The sequence below is a fragment of the Notechis scutatus genome, chromosome 2, assembly GCF_049901735.1.
Source record: "Notechis scutatus isolate UNSWTSFEM ecotype Mainland chromosome 2, rNotScu1.2, whole genome shotgun sequence".
Lineage (NCBI taxonomy): Eukaryota > Metazoa > Chordata > Lepidosauria > Squamata > Elapidae > Notechis > Notechis scutatus.
The window spans coordinates 116,002,614-116,025,366 of NC_142010.1; the positions used below are offsets into that span (position 1 = coordinate 116,002,614).

The 22,753-nt window shown below is 42.2% G+C and overlaps 1 protein-coding gene across 3 annotated transcripts in view; it reads right to left on the minus strand.

Moving 5' to 3' along the window:
- Positions 1-1,346: 1,346 nt before the first annotated feature.
- The window catches only part of CYTH1 (cytohesin 1), a 64,519-nt gene continuing 43,112 nt past the window's right edge, over positions 1,347-22,753 (minus strand). For 2 of the 3 annotated variants that reach the window (XM_026667291.2, XM_087955935.1), the window contains 11 exons: positions 20,909-20,973; positions 18,001-18,067; positions 17,239-17,357; positions 16,538-16,618; positions 15,394-15,506; positions 13,290-13,438; positions 12,862-12,973; positions 6,220-6,296; positions 5,578-5,649; positions 4,080-4,234; positions 1,347-3,079 (listed from right to left, as the gene is read on the minus strand). In XM_026667291.2, coding sequence (XP_026523076.1) covers positions 3,001-3,079; positions 4,080-4,234; positions 5,578-5,649; positions 6,220-6,296; positions 12,862-12,973; positions 13,290-13,438; positions 15,394-15,506; positions 16,538-16,618; positions 17,239-17,357; positions 18,001-18,067; positions 20,909-20,973 — 1,089 coding nt within the window. In that variant the 3' untranslated portion in view covers positions 1,347-3,000. Of the gene's footprint in view, positions 3,080-4,079; positions 4,235-5,577; positions 5,650-6,219; positions 6,299-12,860; positions 12,974-13,289; positions 13,439-15,393; positions 15,507-16,537; positions 16,619-17,238; positions 17,358-18,000; positions 18,068-20,908; positions 20,974-22,753 lie in introns of all 3 variants that reach the window. The other variant, XM_087955936.1, reaches the window with a different exon arrangement.

The following is a 22,753-nucleotide window of genomic DNA, read 5'->3' on the forward strand; positions in this document are numbered from 1 at the left end:
AGCAAAATACTGTGGACATAATATATTTAGATTTCAGCAAGGCATTCGATAAAGTAGACCACAACCTACTTCTTAGTAAGCTAGAAAAAAGTGGAATAGATAGTACCACCACTAGATGGACTCGCAACTGGCTGGCAAACCGTACTCAACAAGTAGTCCTTAATGGGTCTAAGTCTACATGGAGGGAAGTAAGCAATGGGGTGCCACAAGGTTCCATCTTAGGCCCAGTACTCCTCTTCAATATCTTCATTAATGACTTAGATGAGGGAATAGAAGGGGAACTTACCAAATTTGCAGTTGATACTAAGCTGGCAGGAATAGCTAACACCCAAGAAGATAGGCTCAAGATCCAGATGGATCTTGACAGACTAGAACACTGGGCCATATCTAATAAAATGAAATTCAACATAGAGAAAAGTAAAGTCCTACACTTAGGCAAGAAAAACCAAAAGGACACATATAGACTAGATGAAACCAGGCTCAATAGCAGTAACTGTGAGAGGGATCTTGGAGTCTTAGTGGATAACCAGCTAAATATGAGCCAGCAGTGTGCAGCAGCCGCCAAAAAAGCTAATGCAATCCTAAGTTGTATTAACAGAGGGATACAGTCAAGATCAAGGGAAGTACTAATACCACTCTATAAAGCCTTAGTAAGACCACACTTAGAGTACTGCATCCAGTTTTAGTCACCACATTATAAAAAAAATGTTGAGACTCTAGAAAAAGTACAGAGAAGAGCAACCAGGATGATTAGGGGACTGGAGGCTAAAACATATGAAGAACGGTTGCAGGAACTGAGCTTGGCTAGTCTAGTGAAGAGAAGGACCAGGGGAGACATGATAGCGGTCTTCCAATATTTGAGGGGCTGCCACAGGGAGGAAGGGATCAAGCTATTTTCTAAAGCACCTGTAGGCCAGACAAGGAATAATGGATGGAAACTGAACAAGGAGAGATTTAACCTGGAAATAAGGAGAAACTTTCTGACAGTGAGAACAATCAACCAATGGAACAGCTTGCCCTTGGAAGTTGTGGAAGTGCCATCACTTGAAATTTTAAAGAAGAGATTGGACTGCCATCTGTCAGAAATGGTGTAGGGTCTCCTGCTTGGGCGGGGGGGTTGGACTAGATGACCTATAAGGTCCCTTCCAACTCTATCTGTATCTGTATCTATTTTGAGTTTGCAAATTCAAAGAGGTTGCTCAAATTATCTAGCCCCTAACCAGCAAGAGCCGGATTCTTTTTTTTTTCCCCTCTTTTTTTTTTAGTGCAAGACAATCCTCAGAACACCAAATTTGCTTAACTGTTGGCAGAGGAACACAAGCAGACAAAGATGAATGTGAGCCAGATGCGAGTTCAATGTTTATTTGCTGCAGGTGCTCTGTGCTAAATCACAAAGTTGTGGGAAATGAAAGTTCCAAACCAGCCCTGAAAAACAGATTCAAAACCAAAAACTGTAACTGTAATAGCTTTCACTCTCCCCATTTTCCCCTTGTGCTACAGCAATAGGCAGGAATCCTGTCGTGTTTCATAAAAACAATCTTTTAAAACAAATACAAAATAATTTCAAGGAGAAAGAAATCTGTACAGAGAGTATCTACATCTCGGATAAATAGACTGATAGAGAGATGGGTTTAGAGGCTTGGAGAGAACTGAGGGAGGTATATCCAGAGTTCCCCCAAAACTTTGCAAAGGAAGGCAGTCTTCTTTGTGGCTCTCCTCCCCACCCCTACAAACCTAGTTGCAAACATTAGCTGGCAAAGCCACCCCGCTCCAAATCCCTAATCTCCAACTGCTTACTTGTGCTTCACTCAGGGTCAAGGGCTACCGCTTCCACTGGCCCAGGGCAACCTCAGATGAACTCACCTGGGCCCCATCCCTGCCAAAAAAGAACTGCAACAGGACTGGTCAGAAAGACAACACTCCGTGTGTGTGTGTGTGTGTGTGTGTGTGTGTGTGTGTGTGTGTGTGTGTGCTTTACCCTTCCTTATTATCAGAAGTTTCCCTCCCCCATTCCCTTCTTCCTGAAACTCCGCTATTCTGAGCCATTATCCCAACGCTAAATAAAACAGAGGGTGGAGATTTCCCAGCCAGCAGTTGAGTGGGGCACTCCCCACAAATTGTTGGCAAAAAAAACAAATCTTCCTGCAAAGCATCAACACTAATCACACAATCTGCCTGCCCCACTTCTGCAAGCCTGTGAACTGGCTCCCAGCAATAACAAGAGCCACCTACAGTAGGCGCCCTCTAGAACGAGGGCAGTGGAAATCCTGGAGGTTGGCAGCCTTGCCCTAGGCCCCTAATCCAGGCGTTGGAGCAGACATCTTTGATTGCTCCATACTCCTTAGGGTTAATTATTAAAAAAGGTGAAAGAGGATCCCAGCTAATGATGCCTAACAGACCACATGGCTGAATCGCTTTGGGAACGGAAGCCACCAATCTTGCTCGACTAACAAATAAAAAAAATAAAGGCAACAGGAGGTGTCTCTGGAATCTCTAGGCTTCAAAGCTAACATGTCTGCTCTCTAGATCCATGTATACCTTTAAAGGTCCATGGTCCACTCCTGGTGCTTGGGCTTTAGAGAGTAGCAACTGCAACTTAAAATAAGAGTTACATCCCCTTAGGGGTGCATACTGTGTGATGCGCTCTACCTCTCCATTAGCTCACACAATGAACAAATCAACTAGGATAGCCCCAAAGACTCCAACCACTTTCTCTCTTCTGGACTGCAGAAGATGCAGGTGGGATTCAGGTTGCCAAGATAAGAAGCTGGCATTCTTCCTAAGAAAGAAGTTAGTGAGTTGGTGGCTGCCACCCACTTAGTGGCCCCTCCCCTTCTTCTTCCTGCTCCCAAACAGGAAAAGAATAGCAAAAGCTGAAGCTGGTCTCCTAAAGGCAGCAACAGAGAGCAGGCGATCTAGGGCAGCCTCTCGTTCCCCCAGCCTCCGGAGATGGAGAGGCATCCCCTGCCAAGGTCACCACCGCAGAGTTAGCTGAGGGGACTAATGCCGCTTGGTGGAGGAAACCTTCTTCTTGCGTGCAGCAAGCATCTCGTAGAAGGGGTCCCGGCTGATTGCAGCTCTGAAGAGAGAAAAATGGGGCAGGGGAAAAAAAATTAATTAGGAGGCTTCCCAGCAGGACTTATAAGTAGCAGGGGCTCGGAATGGCTTCAGCTTCTTTCCTGACTCTTTAAGGGAAAGCCTTCCTTCCCCGGCTGTTCTCCCACCTAACCAGGAGGTCCCTGGATCACTTTTTTAGGTTACAAAAAAGGCAAAACGTTTTATTATGATTTGGTTAGGGATTGTCCCACCTCTTTTCCTCTTAATCGGAGCATTACAGGTAGTCCTCGAATGACAATCACAATTGGGGCTTGAATTTCCATCATAGAGCATTGCACTTGTAAATCATTGCAAGACAGGATCCGATTTTGCGACCGTTTTTAATGCAGTAGGTAAGCCAAGTCACATGGTCGTAAGTGTGAATCCTACTTAAGCTTGCAAATCATAATCAAGAGACTGGGGGATACTGTTAAGGAGAAAATTTGTAGCTCCCGGGTACATTTTGAACTTGTTTGTTTTCTTGCAGACATTTCGTTACCCAAGCTAGTAGCATCATCAGTGCTGTTGCTGTTGTTTTGGGTAATGAAACATCTGCAAGAAAACAACCAAGCTCAGACAGCACCAAGGACCCCTGGCTGCAGGATGCTGCAACCAGTCATAAATGTGAGTCGGTTGCCCAAACTGAGATCATGTGAATTCAGGGGTAGGGTAATGGCCATAAGTGTTAATTTAAGCCATAATCAACCTTTTTTTTTTTTTTGGGGGGGGCTGTCCTTAATTCAAAATGCCATTAAGCAAACAGCCATAAGTCAAGGACTACCTATATCCCTACAAGCCTATTTACAAAGATTAGCAAAAATCTAATGCTGCTCTTCTCTCTCTCCAGTTTCAAGTTCTTCTTTGGCAAGAGATTTATACTTCCTCTTTCTGCTTCCCTATCAAAAAATTGAATTATGCACAAAGTTCTGGCAAATTCCCACATTGCGTCAAACCCTGGCCCTTCTTCCCTTCTTCCATCTCACTTGATGCATTTGATCCACTCGTCCTTCTCTTCCGTAGTGGGTGCCGAGATGCGGTACACGGTGTGGTTTCCTTCAACCACACGTCCATCTGCCTCAGTCTTGCATGCTTTGATGACCTGGTCCTTGTTGTCAGGGATATACAGCTCAAAGCAGTTCTGCAAGAAAAACACGTCAAAAAGACAAAGTCAGAAGTGTCAACCCACAGAATTCAGTTGACAGAAAAGTCACAAGTTTTCTGCAGCAAATATCAGTTCTATAAACCACCTCTCTGTTAACTGAAGTAGGAAGATACTAATTCAACACAGTTTCCAATGTCATCCAAAATGATAAATTATGATTACCAATTAAAGCATCAATATTAATCTTGAATCAATCACTAAGTGGCTTATTCCAAAACTGGTCGTATTAATTTCCAAATTCAGTTGAAACAGGAAACTATAGTTAAAAGGCTTCCCAAATTGATTGTTCCTCCATTGGAGGTCTGAACAAAAGAAAACTGGTAGGCATCGTCAAGAAGTGTCTTCATCTCTTCTTTTATTAAGCCAAAGTCAGGTTATAGCAATTTAGAGAAATGCTAACGTGGTACCTACATACTAACTCAGATACTACAAAGTTAATCTTCATTGGGCAACCGTTTCAGGATAGCGCATATCAGAGTTGTCATCTGGAGTGCTTGGGAACATGAGTGGATCACCTCTTTAAGGCAACTAAATAGTTTTTTCAGGCTACTATGCACACCTGGAAAAGGTACAACTGTATTAAAGAAGTACTGCTCCCTTTATTTATTTATTCACATTTTTGAACCACCCAATCTCCCTCTGAGAGGGACCCCTTTTTAGAAACAGTGTTAAGCTATTAAAATAATTTAAAGAAGTACTGTTCCCTTATGATTTAAAACACCTCTTACAAATCATTTCTGAAGTATGGACAGCCTTCGTAAATGGTTTGTGCACTAAAATAAAATATTATAAAAAGAAACTATCACCTTAAGAAATCATCTGATCAAGATCTATTGTAAATTAGATCAAAGGCAGCCAAGGTAGGGCTTGAAAATGTTGTGGGCCAATTCTCAGACAACTATTTTTTTTTCCTCTGTAGGATTTCCCTGAGCTCAATGCTTTGAGGGTGTCATGAATAATTTTCCTTCTCTCACTGAGTAATAGAAACAGAACCAGTTCTACAATGTGGGTAAGCATTCTTAATAACTCATATTTCAGGGTTACTACCACTTTTTTGAATTCTCTCTCATTTTCTTTTAGAGCATGCAGAACGGCAACAAATAAGGCCTTGGGTGAGTTTTCTGGGAGAGTCTTTTTGTTTTTTTTAATAATGATCTTCCACCTTGGTGCATATAGTAGAATTTTCTTTTTTTGCTTCCCACAAGAAACTATGCTTTCAAGTTTTAATAACCATAGTGAAAAAACAAAAAGGAACGAAAGACTGCAAAAAGGCGACCTCACCCTATTTCACAACCGTCTCCAGGTTTACTATTACTCACCGGCTTCTTAGAATCTTCCACTTCACGGATGCTTAGATTTTCCAATGGAATAATGCCCCTCGGTTCCTTGTCCTACAAGATGGCCAGATTTGAATCCATAAATTATCTTCTCGGTTGTAACACATGTTACAAATATTCATTCACCACAAAGCTAAGTGGGAAAAAAAACCTCCTCTCTTAGACAAATATATCCAGGCAGATGCTTTAAAGACAAAACTTTCAGTGAGGAGGCCAAAGGCATATATCAAGGGTCTTCAAACTTGGCAAGTATAAGACTTGTGGACTTCAACTCCCAGAATTCCTGAGCTAACATGACTGGAGGAGGAATTCTGGGAGTTGAAGTCCACAAGTCTTAAAGCTGTCAAGTTTGAAGACCCCTGGGCCATATATCATAATAAAGTAAGGAGAAAATGGCATGAAAAAGGACAACAAATATATTGAGGTACAATCTTTTCTGGTTTTTGGTGTGGTATTTGTGCTCCCCCCACCCATTCCAATAGTGAAGATTTCAGAATATGAGTTTATGCTAAATACTCCCATCTTATGTTAAAATAAGACTTCACACCGAGGTCCACCATTTAGAGTAACACTTGGGTTGTACTGGGAGCATCTGCACAAATGTTAACAACCGGAAACACTCACCGTGGTGTACTCAAAGTAGTAAAGGCAGTTGTCTGTCAAGATGAACCAGCGTCGCTTCCACGTCTTCACTCGGCCACCTGCACAAGGGAGAAGCAAACTTGACAATGCGTGCCCAGGCCAAAAAGCTGGCTCTGGACACAAAAGCAGCTAAAGGCAAAGGCAGAGCCACAGCCTATGAGCACAACACACAGTAGCCGAGCACACGGTTGTCAAGAGCGCAAGCAGAGCCAGCCCCACACCAGAGCAGCAGGTGGCTTCCAGCTGAGCACAACAGCTTGGGGAAGTGGAAAAGGTTCCATTGATCAACCCTACTATACGCTACCGAACAAGCCTGCATCTGCTCTGCATAAGGATGGAGAAGAGGCAACAGATTTCTCCTAAGATAGACTGACTATGAGTAAAGTCTATGCTTTAGCCAGATCCTCAGATGAAAGTGCTCGTGAGGGTTCTACCTAAGTTCTAGGAAGCCCAATCTACACCACCCTCTCACCTCTTACTTCATAAACAACCCTTTTTATTACAGGAGAAAAGAAGAGGGAATTATTTACACTCCATGATAATTTGGCAGCCAGGAAACAGCCTTTTTGATCTTGATGCTCTCAGCCCTACCTGACCATGAGACACTATTGTATTTTAAGATACAATAGGGAAGGGAAAAGTCCTTGATCAAAATAGGTGACAGGAATAGCTATTCCCACCCCACTTGCCTTGTGAAACATTACTTGTGCCCCATGCAGGAAAAAGGAAGCAAGCTAAAGGGTCTGATGTTGGAATTTGGTCTTAGCTTCTTTCAACTCCATGCGTTCCAGGTGTCTTAGATTACTATCTCAGATCTATGATTCCCATTTTCCCAGCCTAAGATAGCAGTCCAAATCACTCAAAGGGTACCAGATGAACAAACATTATCCCATGTAAACAGGTTATTTTCAAATGAGATTTTCCCCAATAGACAGGGGATATGTCTACAAGGGGGTTGGCTCAAATTAACACCTATTAGGGATATGTATATAGAGATCTCCTTTCCTAGTACTAAGTTCCTCACAGGTAAAACAACCTGGCTTTACCAGTTGCTAAACAACCTGTGTGTTTCAGACATTTATCCTTTACCAAGGAACACTCCAAAACAGAAGCTCAGTGGAAAAGACATAAATCCTGTCAATTTATTTCATAGTTCTTTTGGGCTCAAGCACTGGTTCTTTCTGGTTCCAACATCCCCCTTTTTCCCCAACTAAACTGTGCCCACAATTAGCCAATGGCTTTTTCCTGAAAGTCAAGTCAATGTCAATAGGAAGATTCAGATTCAGGGAAGCATGTTACTTTTGGCAAACTGTGGCAAACATTAAAAAAAAAAACCTGACCTCAGGTTTTATCAGAGATTCAGAAACTCTGAAGGAATTAGTACAAGCAGGTACTATTCTGAACAGTTACTTCCCAGAGAGACCACCAAGGTAACTTCCATCCACAACTGCCTGCCTTCACTCCTTAAAGGACAGAAGTTTGCACAGCCTCCTTGGGCTGGTCTAGTCAGTTTATGCAGGGGGGCTACTGTGGTTCCAGGAGGCAGAGCAAAGTTGAGAAGTGAAGAGGCAAAATCAGCTCAATCAGCAGTGGCTAATCTGGCAAATCCAGAATAGCAGAGTTGAGCTAACCAGAGATTACCAGGAGCAAAAATATAAATACCCACTCAGGGAGATTCTTACCACCACGTATAGGCACAGACAAACAACAAGACTTCATTCAAGCAACATAAAAACAAAAACAGAAATAAAGGGACAATGGTGGGTGGAAGAAGCCAATTGCTCCAGATAATGCCTGCTACAGTCCCCAAGGAACCTGGAAAGCTTCAACTGTTGTGAGTCCCTCTGATCATGGAATGACTGACTTTGTCACAAGTCAATATACAGTATTAAATAAAGACAAAGAAAAAAAAAAACCTCCAGCAATTCTCCAGCTGTATCCTCACCAGTATTTGGCAGGAGTGTTTTGCCCATTTCCTTTCACTGTAGACAAAACTCAGCTAAGAGGACAAACAACCTGTGTCAGCAGAAGACAACTTCCAAAAGAGCCCACCAGAAAAGAATGTGGTGAGATTGTTTCTAAGGAACAACAGGCCAGCCACCTTTAAACTAAGGCTTTCATTAAACAGGAAGAGAAGTGAATTGTCCATGATGATATTAAAACTAAGACCAACAATTGAGGATCAGGGCCTTGGATGAAGAATATGATGATTAAAGGTTTTTTTGTGTGTGTATTTGCCCTAACTGTGAACTAAAAAGCAACATATGAAAAAGATCTGCCACATGGAAATGGTAGGACATTGGGAAATAAATTGAAAAGAGATTTGTGATTCATCTTACAATGATCAGCTGTATGATGTAAATCTGATGAAGGTTCGTGATGGCACTGTAATCATCAAGACTTTACTATAGCATCTGGGAAAAGTCTCTTGAAGCAGCTACATTTCTGTGAACTGCCCATTACCTAAGACTGGAGTGGTATAAACAATTGTGTGAAATACATAATGTATTAATCTGTGGTATACAAAGTGTAGCTGAAATACAACTCCCAGCATCCTTCAAACTTAATGAGAAATGTTTTTTTTTTTCTGTAATATCTATCCCAGAACAGGTCAAACAACATTTTGGGGTTGGAAGTCACACTTTATTTTTAATTATTATTTTTTTCAGCTTGTAAGCACCATAGGGAAAATTTTCAGTAATACTAAGAGCAAGGTGGGGAAAAAGAGAGAAGCTTTTAAAATTACTTAGTATTACTGAAAATATTATGGATATATCTATATTCTCTGTCATCCAGCTTTAACCCTGAATACTTCCAAAGGGATATGGGGCTTCCTCAAGCAAGGGCAAGCATCCTATTCCAGGGGAGGAATAAGGTGGTTGTTTTTACCTGAGCCCCATCATGCCCTTCCTAGCTCCTACCCCTCCTGAAGCCCAAACCCACATCCAGGCCTAGTTCTGACAACAGGAAGTACTTCAGGACTTTATAACCTGCCATACTCTCACAGAAGACATCCAACAAAGTCAATGTGGGTTTTAGAAAAGCAAGATGAAGAGGATAGCTACCTGATTCATGGTTTGGGAAAGTCACTCTTCTCTCTCCTTTTGGTGCCCAGCAGAACACAAGCACTCCCTCTCCCCACCTCTGCCCCTCACCACCCCACGTCTCCCCACCCCAGTTCCCCAGGGACTGTGCAGCCAATTAGCAATGGTGGCAACAATAGCAATACGAATAACATCAGCAGCAAGTAAAAAATAAAAGAGAACAGAAAAACAAGCAAGCACTGTAGCACGGCCTCGGCCCCAGCAAAGCTAGCAAGGAGATATGGGGGTACGTACCTCCTGAAGTTTGGGGGCAGGGAAAGGCAGAGCCAAAATCATGGAAACATACAAATGAGGGAAAAAGAAAATTAAAAAACAAAGGACTAAAATTTGCCCTTCGTGCACATTTCAGTTGCAGTCAGCCGTGGGCACTGCCCAAGCTAAACATTTTTGAGCAAAAGGGGAAAGGAGGGAGGAAGAGCTCTCCTTAAAGGGAGTCAACATATCTCCTACCTTAATACAAAAAAGGGAGGGGGGGGCTGATACATTTCTGGGGCTACCAGCATGCCAAGGCCTTTAATGCAGCAGCCGCTGGGATATTTGACAGAAAGTTTCACCTCTCCTGATTAATTCTTGCCATTGGCCATATCATGAATGTGTTTGCCACACAAACAGTTGACTGAGGAGTTAGTGATTTTAGTACCAAGGCAGTGGTGGGGGTGTTAAAATGGCCTGGAGCCAGGAGACCTCTAGGAGTGGGATGGGAAGGGCAGCATGCATCATCAAGGGCCAAAGGGTTCAGCCAAAGAACAGCCATATGTGGAGAAAACCAGGGTTATGTCCCACACAGTCAAGGCCAATGGTCCCACCTTGGTTCTCATGTTAACACTACCTCCTTCAACCCCCGCCCCTCTGGAACACAGCAAAGAAGCCTTGTGTCTCCCTCACAGTGAATAACAGAAACCTCCTCCCACTTCTCTGTCTCTACAGTGTACGCCTCAGTTTCCCCTTCTTTGCTGTGCTCTTTGCCACATTTTCCTGAGTTGCACAATGCTGCAGTTCTCCTTTTTTTAAAATGTCATCATCATCATGACAGTTCTAAAAAGATTTGGCATATGATGACAGGCATCATCCCCATTGTGGTTGTCTATTGAACATGGGACCCTGCTATTTGGGCAAGTCTTCAGGCTGCGATGTTCACTCCACTCAGAAAAACATTTATATCGGGAACATTTATTCCACTCTCTTTTGTTAACCCTGAGAAAAGTTAACAGAGGAAATATCCACACCAGGAGGCACTGCAGAATTGGGTTTCAAGTACAATGTTGGGGCTCTTGGCATTAATATCATCACAATTTGAGACACATTTTTAAAACAGTTGCCACAGAAGTTGAAATGCAAGTAACAAAACATTCTGTCTTTAGAACTAAAGTAAATTTGGAGGTTGTTTCCTGAAATGGAATATTAAATGTTGGAATTTGCATTTCACTTCTAAATCCTCATTTCTTTTGTTTCAATCAACGTCTCTTGCTAGATGGCAAGAATCTACCCTAAACCATGGCCACTTCTATATCTAAGGGGAGGCCGACAAACAACAACACTAATAACAGGCATTGTCTTATTCTCATAGTCAATTTGGCTATAATTTTATGGATTCATCAAATTTATATAGCCACCAGTGGTGGGATTCAAATTTTTTACTACCGGTTCTGTGGGCGTGTCTTGGTGGGTGTGGCAGGGGAAGGATACTGTAAAATCTCCTGTCAGAGGTGGTATTTGCCGGTTCTCCGAACTACTCAAAATATCTGCTACCGGTTCTCCAGCACTGGTCAGAACCTGCTGAATACCACCTCTGCACCCATCTCACACAAAAGTTGTGCTGTTTCTCAGTTACCTCTACTTGCTTAATCTCTTCAATGTGAATAATCTCTTCAGAACTGGGTCCAGCATGTAGTCAACCAAGCAGTCTTCAATTTTTACACTGAGCCATAAGAAATTCTAGTTCTACTGCATATGCAGCTTAATAATTCTGCCCAAATACTGCAGCTATTCTTGAATTTGCCATGCGAGCTAAATAATTTTGCTCAGAAGGTACTTAAGTTCCTTTTGTGCAGCTACTCAAAGTGCAGTGAAATATTTTTCAATAATTTTTTTAGGAATTGTAAAACTGAAAATGGAAGATATTTCAATTTTCTGGTGTTTGCTGTGTAATTGAAAGCCATCAGATTTTCAACTAGGTAAACTATTTAAATGCAATGCCTATTACTCATTGAGCAGACGTGATACAGATAGACTACAGCTCCATCATCCCATGGCTGTCAAGGTTAGTTAGGGGAAAAGAAAATTTGAACCTAACTCCTAAAGCGCCATAGCTTTCCTATTCCCATCACAGAGAATGGAAAGTCTGGTCAGTTTGCTACCGAGCTAAGAGAAACCTTATCACGGGGAACTGTAATTATAATATGTATTAATCTTATATTATGTTCATATGGGGAAATGTGGTTATGTGCGCTTGTAGTAGTACACAACTGTATTACTGTTGTACAACTATATTACTGAAACACTTATCAGCCTATTCTCAAGACTATGTGAGGAAAGATCCAGGTTCCATAATACCATTAGCAAACCTACATTAGTTCTGTCATAAAACAAGATATTGTGATCCCTGGTCATTTTTTGCATGCCTTGATTGAAAGAAACAGAAGAAGAGGGATAGAAAAAAGTGGGGACTTAGAATCAGTTCTTATTTTGGACATCAAAGCTGATATATGTCTTCTCTCTGGCTCAAAGCAAAGTATGAAAAGTTACGTATGTAGAATAATTTCATTAACTTAATTCAGTTCAGATTCAGCAATTGACTGTTTAAGAGATTTCCAATTTCAGCTTTGATTTTTCAGATTTCAGGTGATTTAATATTCCTACAAGAGAGAGGGGGAAAAAACTAGGCAAACACCCGTTCCTCAAACAAGCCCGGATGACTTTTCGAGCCAAATCCTGGCAACTGGGGGCTGGGGGGGACAGCTTTGAGTAAACACGAAGAGGGAGCCAAGAGCTGCACAAAGAGAGAGCTGGTGAATGCATCCTAGTTGACCTATTAACACTGTCAGTGAGCGCAGGAGCTGCTATGCGTGAAGTGATGCCACAGACTAGTCTGAAAAATGACAGTGAGAAGCAAGGGACCATAGATAAGTCTTCAGCTTCTCTGTAGGCGGCTGTGGGTGCGCATTTTGGACCTAGATTCACCTGCGATTCCTGGGACCTAACTAACCTGCCTTTTTTCTTCCTAAGTACCTTCCTTTGCCCAATTTAGGTAAAAATTGGCTGGCCAAGCCCAACTTAAGAGGGCCGTAGGGAATTACTGAGCACTGCAACCAAGACCCTCCCTCACTGGGTACGCTGTTCAAGAAAAGATAAACGAGAAGCTTTCAAGGTCGTACAGCTGGTCTTTTGTGCTGGACTGTGGCCACCGAGCCCCATGCAAAGAGACTCCTGCTGAGCTCCATGCTCCCTGCAGCCCATGCCACACCATCAGCAGCCCTGTTCCTTGTTGGTCAGGCCTTGCCTCGTGCAGACACACACTCACCAAGCTTCAGAAGCCAGCCTTCACGGTCCGGATTAAAGAAGGTGTGCGTCAAGTCATTGCCATCATCCTCGGGGATTTTGAAGGGCTCATTTTTTATGCTCTCATAGAGATTCTAGTGTGAGGGAGGAGAAACATGCGGTGGATCACTAATTCCACGGAAAGGTCCTGCACCCCCTTTTCAATATTGTACAGGTGCAGTTTCTACTTCCCAAGAACCATGAACGTGTTTTGGAAGCTCAGTATTTGAGCAGGAGATACTGGGAAGACCAAGGTAGGCTCAACCCTAACCTATTCCTTGGTTCTTGGTGAGCCTGCCAGGCAGATAGACAGACAGTAGGCCTCTGTTCCAGCGATTCACCACACCCACCGAGTTCTCCATTATGGCCTAGTCACAGAATTCCAGTCTGTTCTCTTCCCACAAAACTCACCCTGAGTAATTCCTCAGGTAGGTCCCCGCCATCATTGATACCACGGTTCATAGCGATGAAGCGCTCCACAGTGGGCTTGTCCTTCACGTTGGGATTATGCAAACTGGTATTCAGCATGATTATGGCAAAGGAAAGTACGTAACAAGTATCTGGGACAGAAAGAAAAGGGAACAGGGGGGTTCAAGCCAATTTGGGAACATAGTTTGGATTATACACTATCAAAGCACAAGATCAAATCCAAATTAGAGCCTACAGATAGACTTCAGCCTATGACCACAATTGGGGGCTAGAATTTCCATTGCTAAGCAAGTCAGTTGTTAAGTGAGTCACACCCAATTTTACAACCTTTCTTGTCATGGGTAAGCGAATTACTGCATTACATTATCGTTAAGCAAATCTTTCCCCATTGGTTTTGCTTGTCAGAAACCGGCTGGGAAGATTGCAAATGACAATCATGTGACCCCAGGTTACTGCAGCCCGTTGCCAAGCGCCCTGGTTTTGATCACATGACCATGGGGATGCTGCAATGGTGGTAAATGGGACTGCTTGTAACTCATTTTTTTCAGTGCTGTTGCAAGTTCCAATGGACATTAAAGGAATGGTTCCAAGTTGAGGCCTACTTCTGGAGCCCAACTTGACCTTTAAAACCTTTTGAAACTCTAAGCCAATTATCCGAAATACTGCTACCGTATTTATTTGTTTATATCCTGCATTCAATGTTTTTATAAGTAACTCAAGGTGGTAAACATGTATAATGTTCCTTCCTCCTCCAATTTTCTCCACAACCACCCTGTGAAGTGGGTTGGGTTGAGAGAGAATGTTGACTGGCCCAAATACTCATCTGGCTTTCATGGCTAAGGTGGGGCTAGAAAAATGTCCTGGGATCTAATCTGGTGCTTTCACCATTAGACCAAACTGGCTCTCATGTAAGACTTACTCATTTCTTCAAAGGCTATGTGTGCCTATAGAATAAATAAGTAGCTAGTAAGGGAGAGGGCTGCTTAAGAAATAGCTTTCCCAGAAATATGCATGAGTACCATCTTTATGGTTCTTCTGGTGTCAATGAAGACTGGGGGGGGGGGGGGTGCCCACCACCTTTTAAATAAGTCAGCTAAGATCTGTTTTTGCTTGACATCAAGGTTTTTTTAAATTTTGTCTACTACGTCATAAATTATAATTTCATGCTTAATTTTTGAATCTGTTTATTAAATTTGCTGTCCATCTGACCACAACGTAACTCCATTGCTGAGTTGTTATAAATTACTCTGTGATCCTTTGTTATACAATAGCATGTAAGCAAAAACATCAATAGCAAACTAAGAAGCATAACTGAGCTCTATGTTTCAAATTCTGGAATTCCAGGATCATTCACAAGTATTATCACTACTTTAAAAAACAGAGGGAGGGGGGGAACATTGTTCTCCCAATCCAGCTAGAACAAAAATAAGGAATGAGAACATTTTTAGTTCTTTGCTTCCATCTTCATTCATTTCAGTGTTGAATTTTTTCCACTTTCATCAATGAGCGTTTTCAGCACGGTGCATGCGTGCGCCTCCCAGCAGATTTTTGGCCCGTTTGAGGCTGTTTTCGCCCTCCCGGAGGATCGAGGGAAACCTCTGCAGCCTCAGGAGGCCAAAAAATGGACCTTCCGCAAATACCGGAAGTGCTGAAACGGGCTCGTTTTCAGCCTCCCAAGGCTCCAGAGGCTTCCCATGCGCCTCTGGGAGGGCGAAAATGGCCTCCCCCAGGCTCCAGACATCCTCTGGAAGGCCCGTTTTTCGGCCTTCCGAGGCTGCAGAGGCTTCCCTCAAGCCTCCGGGAGGGCGAAAATGGCCTCAAATGGGCCAAAAATCAGCGGGGAGGCGCACACATGCACAGTGCAGGTAAGTGGGCGGGGCGGGGTGTTTAATGTGCATGCGTGGGGGGGGGGGAAGAGACATTGCATTGTGGGTGCCGGCACGTGCACGTGCACGCTTTCGGCACAACACAACAAAAAGGTTCATCATCACTGCACTATACCATTTCAGACAAATAGTTGTCCAATCTCATCTTAAAAAGCTCGTGTTGGAGCACCCACAACTTCTGGAAGTAGTTGTTCACTTACCCGTTGACTGGAACACGCCAGGGTTGCATTGACAGTACCGTTGTGCAAATGCTTCCATCATCCGGTCAATTTTTTGCGCTTCACCTGGCAACCGAAAGCTCCAAAGGAATTGTCTGTGAGGGCAATGAAAATTAAGTCCATGTCCATTTGTGTGCTATATAGTTGTGAGGAAAGATGTAGCACAAATAACATTCTGTGCATCTTTCTCCTGGCAAATACAACTGTTGGGAATACAACTCTTAGAAATTTCTTGCCTACATAAGCAACCAGCTGGGAATTCCTACAAACCCAGCATATCTAATTGAGGCTAGCTTGACAAAGAAAGTGTTGTGAAAAATAAGGCTGATTCAAGGCAGGAATGCTTCAGAATTGTCAACAAAGCATCGGCATACTTCTGGTAAGATCAGAAAAACCTGTTTTGAGGCTGAAATAGGATGCAAAACTTTAACACACCTCTACCCATAGGCCACATCAAGAACAGAGCAGATCTGGACTTTCAAGTGCTACCAGACCCTCAGTAACTCCCACAACCCCAATCAAGATGCTGTATAATCATGGATTCTGATGTGTGTTGTGTGTGTGTGTGTGTGTGTGTGTGTGTGTGCCCGCGGCTTTGAGTCAGTTTTTCAGTCATTGTGATGTGGTTTGCCATTCCCTCAGTTTTAGGATTAGGAGTGTCAGGAGTAAACAACAGATCCATTAGTGAAGGGTCCAAGTCAGCAACTTTATGGTGTTCCACCTGTAACACAAGAATCTCTCCAGACTACTTGCCTTCTCTTGGGAATAACCAGATAAGGTTCCATGAAATTGAGGGTGATGAGTCAGGCTTATGCCTCTGGCAGCTATGCAAGGACCCAAGGCTAGTTCTGCACCAGACCCCTCCGTCCTGCCTGGCTGGGAGCTTCCCAACATTGAGAGGTTGACAGGCTACAAATCACATAGCTGGCCCTGTGCCTAAGGAAGATCTAGAACTCATGGTCTCCTAGCCTCTAGCCTGGTGCCTTTAACCACTACACCAAACTAGCTGTCTAAAGTCATGGAAGAGGCTAGTTAATCTAGTTAATCCAAAACCACGGGAAAGAAAACACAATCTACCTAGACGTGCATCTGTCTAAATAATATAATCCCTTCCTCTGTCACTCACCGCAGTGCCTGTACGAGGTTGAGATCTGTAAACTCATGCAGCTCCACAAAAGAATGTAATACTTGGATATTGAAGTCATCTCTGAGGGAAGGAAACAGAATACATTGAAATTCTGGACCGAGCAATTTATTACTTGTTATAGATCACATCATATACAGGTGACAGAGCTTGACTGTAGTTAAGGTCTGTGTTTGCTCCTCCTGCTTAATAATTATATGCTGAATCCATATAGCTTAGAGTTGCTACTCTGATGGTCCCTGAATCAGAAGGATCTTCCCATTTCCTCCTTTCTGAGTACAGCCTATACACAGGTAGTCCTCAACTTACAACTACAACTGAGCCCAAAATTTCACTTCAGTTAAGTTAATAACAGGGTTTGAAAGTGAATCTGTCTTTCCTTGTCAGAAAGTCACAAAAGAGGAACAGGGGATCCTGTAACTGCATAATTTTGAGCCAGTTGCCAGGTGTCTGAATTTGGATCACATGACCATGGAGATGCGGCAATGGTTGCATGTAAGTGTGAAAAATACTCATATAAGTCACTTTTTAAAGTGTTGTTGTAACTTCAAACAGTCACTAAACAAATGGTTGTAACCCAAGAACTACCCATACTCTACTGCTGAGTTTGGTCCTTTCTCTAATGTTAAGAGGAACAGTGTGTGAAGATTAACATGCATTCCATTCTCTAAGAGGTTGATTACCTTTCACCCAGGTAGTCGCCAATGGCAGTCTTGTTGAGTCCTTCCCCCTTGTAGAGGAACTGGGCAATGTCCTCACAGGTATTCTTCAAAAGGTCATTCTCTATGAGGAACTGAATCCCCTGCAAGTCCGGTGAAGAAGAAGAAGAAGAAGAAAAAAGGAAGCTCTTCAAACATTCGCTGTGCGAGGGCATAGAAATAAGAACTTGTAACCTCTGCCAGGCTATTCCACGTGAATTTTAAATTATCCTAATGGATTACTTTTATTTCAAGCACAAGGGACTGCAGGGAGTTGGAGGAGTCTGCAATCAATATTACAATAACTTGCTTAAACTCACTTAATGAATTCTGCAGCAGCTGAAGGTAGCTTGAAATTATTTCCTGACCCATGGATTTAGCCCAAATGCCACACTTTCTCAATGTTCATGAGAAGGCCTAACTAACTGAACCCCCAGCAGTGTTGGGGTTGTGTTAAGCCGTGTTAAAATCTGCTTTTAACAAACAGCCTCACCCTTACGTTAACCCTGGATGGAGAAGGGAAATTACCGACCTTATTGCTTATTTCCAAAAAATCCTTGGGAGAGATATTGTTCCGAGAGATTTAGCAGATAATTTGGGGAAAGAGGGAAAAACAGATGAATAAAAGTAAGGCCCAAACTGATAGCAGCCAATTGGGATCACACCCTTTAATCCTGTTGATATTGCAGGATGTTGTCTGACGTATGGTTGCTATTAATACCACACCAAGGATGCAGCATCATTTACCTTCTTAGGATCCATGTTAAATTTCTTCCGGCCCATTGCCACCTGCTTGTTTCTCTGCATGTTTTTCCTAGGTAACACAAAAAGATTGCTTAGTCTCCTTTGCTACAAACCAGTCTGTGGACACTACTTCTATAATAGTCTTTGCTTGCAATACAGCAGGGCTGTCAAACTCCTGGCCCACGGGATGGATGTGTCACATGCTGGCCACGCCCATGCCCGGTTTAGCGAAGGGGAAAGAAGTCATGATATGTCATGTGATGACGTCGTGATGATGCAAGTTTGACACCCCTGCAGTACAGTTAATCTTTTCCTCCATCTTCCATTCTAACTCAAACCTTAAACACATTCTCATCCCATGCTGTTTAATAGTTGATATTGTGGACTTCCGGTTTGAAGGGCTTCGGCGACAGACAGGAATACGCGATCGTGCGCGGTTTCTGCCTGGGCTCGCCGCTGGAGCGCCCCGAGCTGGCTGGTTTCGGGGCTAAGCCACCCCGTAGAGGTGGTGAAGAAGGGGGAGACTGCTAGCAGGGTCGAGGAGAGCCGCATCTCTCCTCCTCAGCTGGTCAAACTCCCTTTCCCGAAGGCAGTAGGAGCGGTGGTCAGAAATGGCAAAGAAGCATTCAACCGGAAAAGAACGTGCAGGAGGAAGATAAGAAGTGAAAGTTTTGGCTGACCGGGCTAAGTTGAAAAAGCAATAACTAAGGTACCCTGGAATTTAAATTTTACAAGAAATAACATTGTTCCCAAAGAAGAGTCGGAAGCAGCGAAAGAAAGTGAAAAGGGAAAGGTTTGGCTTTTTTTTCCTTCTCTCCCCTTCCTTATATTGACAATTAAGAATAAGAAATTGGGAAAATCTGCTTTGGCATCAATAGGCAATTAAGATGAAAATATAACCAAATGCCAAAGGGACAATAAAGATTTCTGGACATTAAACACTTTTTCTTCTATAAGCAGGAAGGGAGAGAAATAGAATAAGGGCGGGATCTGGAAGAGGGAGGAGACTGCCTGGACTTTAAAAGAATCTAAAGTAAAATTTCAATAAGACTTCTAAAAGATACATTTTAACTGAAACTTTGCAACTAAATAGTAACCCCAGGAAGAGAAAGTGGAAAAAAAAGAAAGAGTAAAAAGAAACAGTTTGTGTGTATTTGGATTACTTGGTGACTTTTGGATTTTTGGCTATTATATTTGAATGACTAAAATCAATCAGGTGGTTGTTTAAATTTTTTTACAATGGCATCACTTTTCGATGAATTGAAAATGGAACTTAAAAACTACAAAGAAGATGCACAAGAAGGGAAGGGTTCCTTTGGCTTCGTTTTTCAATTTTTAGAAATGGAGATTTGGAACTATGAGAAACAACAAGAAAAGACTGCAAAACAAGAAGACTGGGACAAAGAAGAAGCCATCTTTAATGAACAAGTAACTCTATGTGGGGAAGAAAAAGGAAAGGGGGGAAAGAGGATGGAGAATCTAAGACTTAAAAAAACAACCAAAGAAAAGACAAATTCAAAAAATAAGTATAATACTGGAAAATAACAGAAAAGGGGAATACAGAAGAGGGAAGTAGAGGTAGAGAGACAAAGGGGTAAAAAGGGGAGGGAGAAGAAGAGAGGGAAGAAGGAAAGGAAAAGAAGTTACAAAGGTCCGGAGCAAGATATAAAGAAACAGGACTATATAGAGATAATGGGTGAAAATTTAACTGAAAGGGGGACTCTGTAAAGGTACATGAGATTGTGTTGTTATATTTGAAATAGAAATAACTTCAGAAAACTGGAAACAACATATGATTAGAATGAGGGATAGAATGGTTAGTGTAACTTAGTGAAATGTTTGTGAATAAAGTAAATGAAATAAAATAAATGAGAAAATTGAATTAGGAAGGAATGGGAACACTTTAATTAGTCAATGTTTTATAAAATATAAGTGAAGAGGGGTATATTGAGTATATTGAGTGTTATAACTTTAGGGGAAAGATATAAAGGTGTCATACTCCAATCAGTAACTACAGGAGAAATTTTGTTTAATGAGAAAAGATGATAGACAATTGAAACAGAACAGACAAAAAATATAAATATAATGATTTGAATTGAGATGAAATAAATACAATAAAACTGAGGAAATTAAAAGAGGGGAGAAGCTATGTAGAAAATGTAAAATTGTAATAAGATATGGAATAGAATATAAAAATGAGCATGAACCTGAAATTGTGTCTGCACGAAGAAATGTAACCCGGGATTATGCTGCTTTCAAAAAAGATGTTTTAATTATGTTTCTTTTTGTGAAAACTCAAATAAAATTTACAAAAATAATAATTGATACTGTGACTCTAATGTCCCTGAAAGGCCTTATGGCCCAACCTAAAATATCTAAACACAAGAAAATTCCTAATTTCTATAACAAGATGATCATTCACTCTCAAACATATTAGGGAATCTAGGTAACAAGATTCATTTCTCAGAAAATTGAAATCAGCAAAAATCTCAGTAATATGTCATTGAATATTTTCATGAGAAAATCTCCAAAAAATGTTGGCTTTTTAATGTAAACACTAATGTGCTGCATATATAGAATGGCATGTTTGTTATTTGGATTAAAAATCAGACACTGAATTCCTAGAAAATTGAATGTTTTCATTCAGTAGGCAAGGCACTTTTGGTTTTATTTATGAAGGATTTATTGTATTGTTCTAATTGACTGCTATTAGTCCCCCAAGTTCTTGTATAAGATAGGGCAGCCATTTAAAATTTCTAAATAATAATCCTGAATACCCACTAACATCAGGATTTATTTTCAACAGGTTAGAGATTTTGGTAGAGTGATTACTTCTTTCTTTCCAATATTCATTCCAAAAATAGTGAAATGCCACCAAATTTCATCTTCCCACTTCTCCATCAGGACTCACCTCTCTTCTGTGGAGCCCAGATTCTCAATTTCATTTGTGACCTCTGCTATCTCATCTTTCAGACGCTGTATAGAAGAACAAGGGGGAAAGTCATGAAATAAGTAATGAAGTGACGCTTTTGATCAACTGGAAGCAGGGAGGAAGTTGTGTTTATTTTTAACCTCAGAATGGAGAACAACCTTTATTATACCAGCCTTGGCTGAACTCTTTTTTTATACCAGCTTCACTTTTTCAACTTTCTAATTCAGTTCTGGGAATGTTTAATGGAGGGGCAGGGTGAAGAGAAGAAAAGGTTACAGAATATAGAAAAGAACTCTTGACTTTCAGTGGTAGCATGAATTTGGTTAAATTCATGCTACCACTAAAAGTCAAGAGTATAATAAATTGAGATTTAGAAGCATCCAATATCCCAGTTGCAGCTACAGATCTAACAATCCAGTGGTGGGATTCAAAAATTTTTACTACCAGTTCTGTGGGCATGGCTTGGTGGGCGTGGCAGGAGAAGGATACTGCAAAATCTAGATTCTCTCCCCACTCCTGGGGGAAGGTTACTGCAAAATCTCCATTTTCTCCCCACCCCACTAACCTGCTTTCCAGCTCCGTTCTCCTGAGCAGGGCAACCAAAGACCCAGCCAATCAGCTGGGACTCAGGAGGCAGAGAATAGATGGGGTCGGGGCCAGTCAGAGGTGGCATTTGCCGGTTCTCCAAACTACTCAAAATTTCTGCTACCAGTTCTCCAGAACTGGTCAGAACCTGCTGAATACCACCTCTGTAACAATCTGATCCCTGTGGCTCATTTAAAATCAAGGGACCTTCACTGTTCCTTCACTGCCCATCTTCTGCAGACAAAGCTTAGGCTAGGGTAGCCAAAATGAATCAAATCTCTCTGTCTTGGCTCTGAGAGCCAACTAAACCACCAGCATGCTGGCCTCTCAGCGGAAGGAAGAAGAGGAATCCCTGGGGCTAACACAATTACTGGGCTAATCCCATTAGCAAGTGCCCAGCACATGGCAGTGATTAGCCCCTGCTGCTGCTTTATTTATTGCTGATGGTCTTGATGAGCATCTGTGCCAAGCAAAGCTCCAAGGAGCAAGTTGCTGCAGGGAGCAGGCGGCCCCTGCCAGAGCCAAAAGCAGATCTATCTGGCTAGTGGATAATGCAATGAGTGGCAGGGGATGCAATAAAGCCACCTTTGAAAACGGACAATTTCTTGAGGGAAAATTGCAAATTAAAAAAAAGAAAAGGCTCTATCTTGGTTTGATAAGGAAAGAAGAGAAAGCTGAAGGAAAGGGGGACAGGAGTAAAGGGGGGATAATAAAATCAGATAATTCCACATCCTCCTCACTTCTTTGACAGATCTCACAGGCCAGAATGGGGATAACTTGGGAGCTGTGCTGTGCAATTGGATCTCCTGGCCATTTCGCAACTCCCTCTCCTCAGTGTTGAGTGTCACGGCTGCCCACACATCTGCAATATTACAACTCAAGACCCTCAACTGCACAGACTCTCAGGACCACCTACAGGGAAAATCCTTTGGGAAATTGAAACCACCAATTTTTAATTTTTCAAAGAAGAAAACTTATCCAAAGATAGAACCACCGGCTCTAATCTACAATGTCCAAGAGTCGGGCTATAGTTTCACTCAGGGCCAAGGGAAAGAAAGAGGCATGGGAAAGGAAACCTGAACATCTTTAAATTTAGCTTATCTTAGCACTGAGTAACAACACAGCAAACAATTAAGTCCCAAAGGGAATAAGGGATGAGAAGCCAGAACAAAAGTGCCAGGGATTCAGAGTGAGAGAGCTGTATCCCAAAACAGGGATTAACTCATCTTGGAAGAGGAA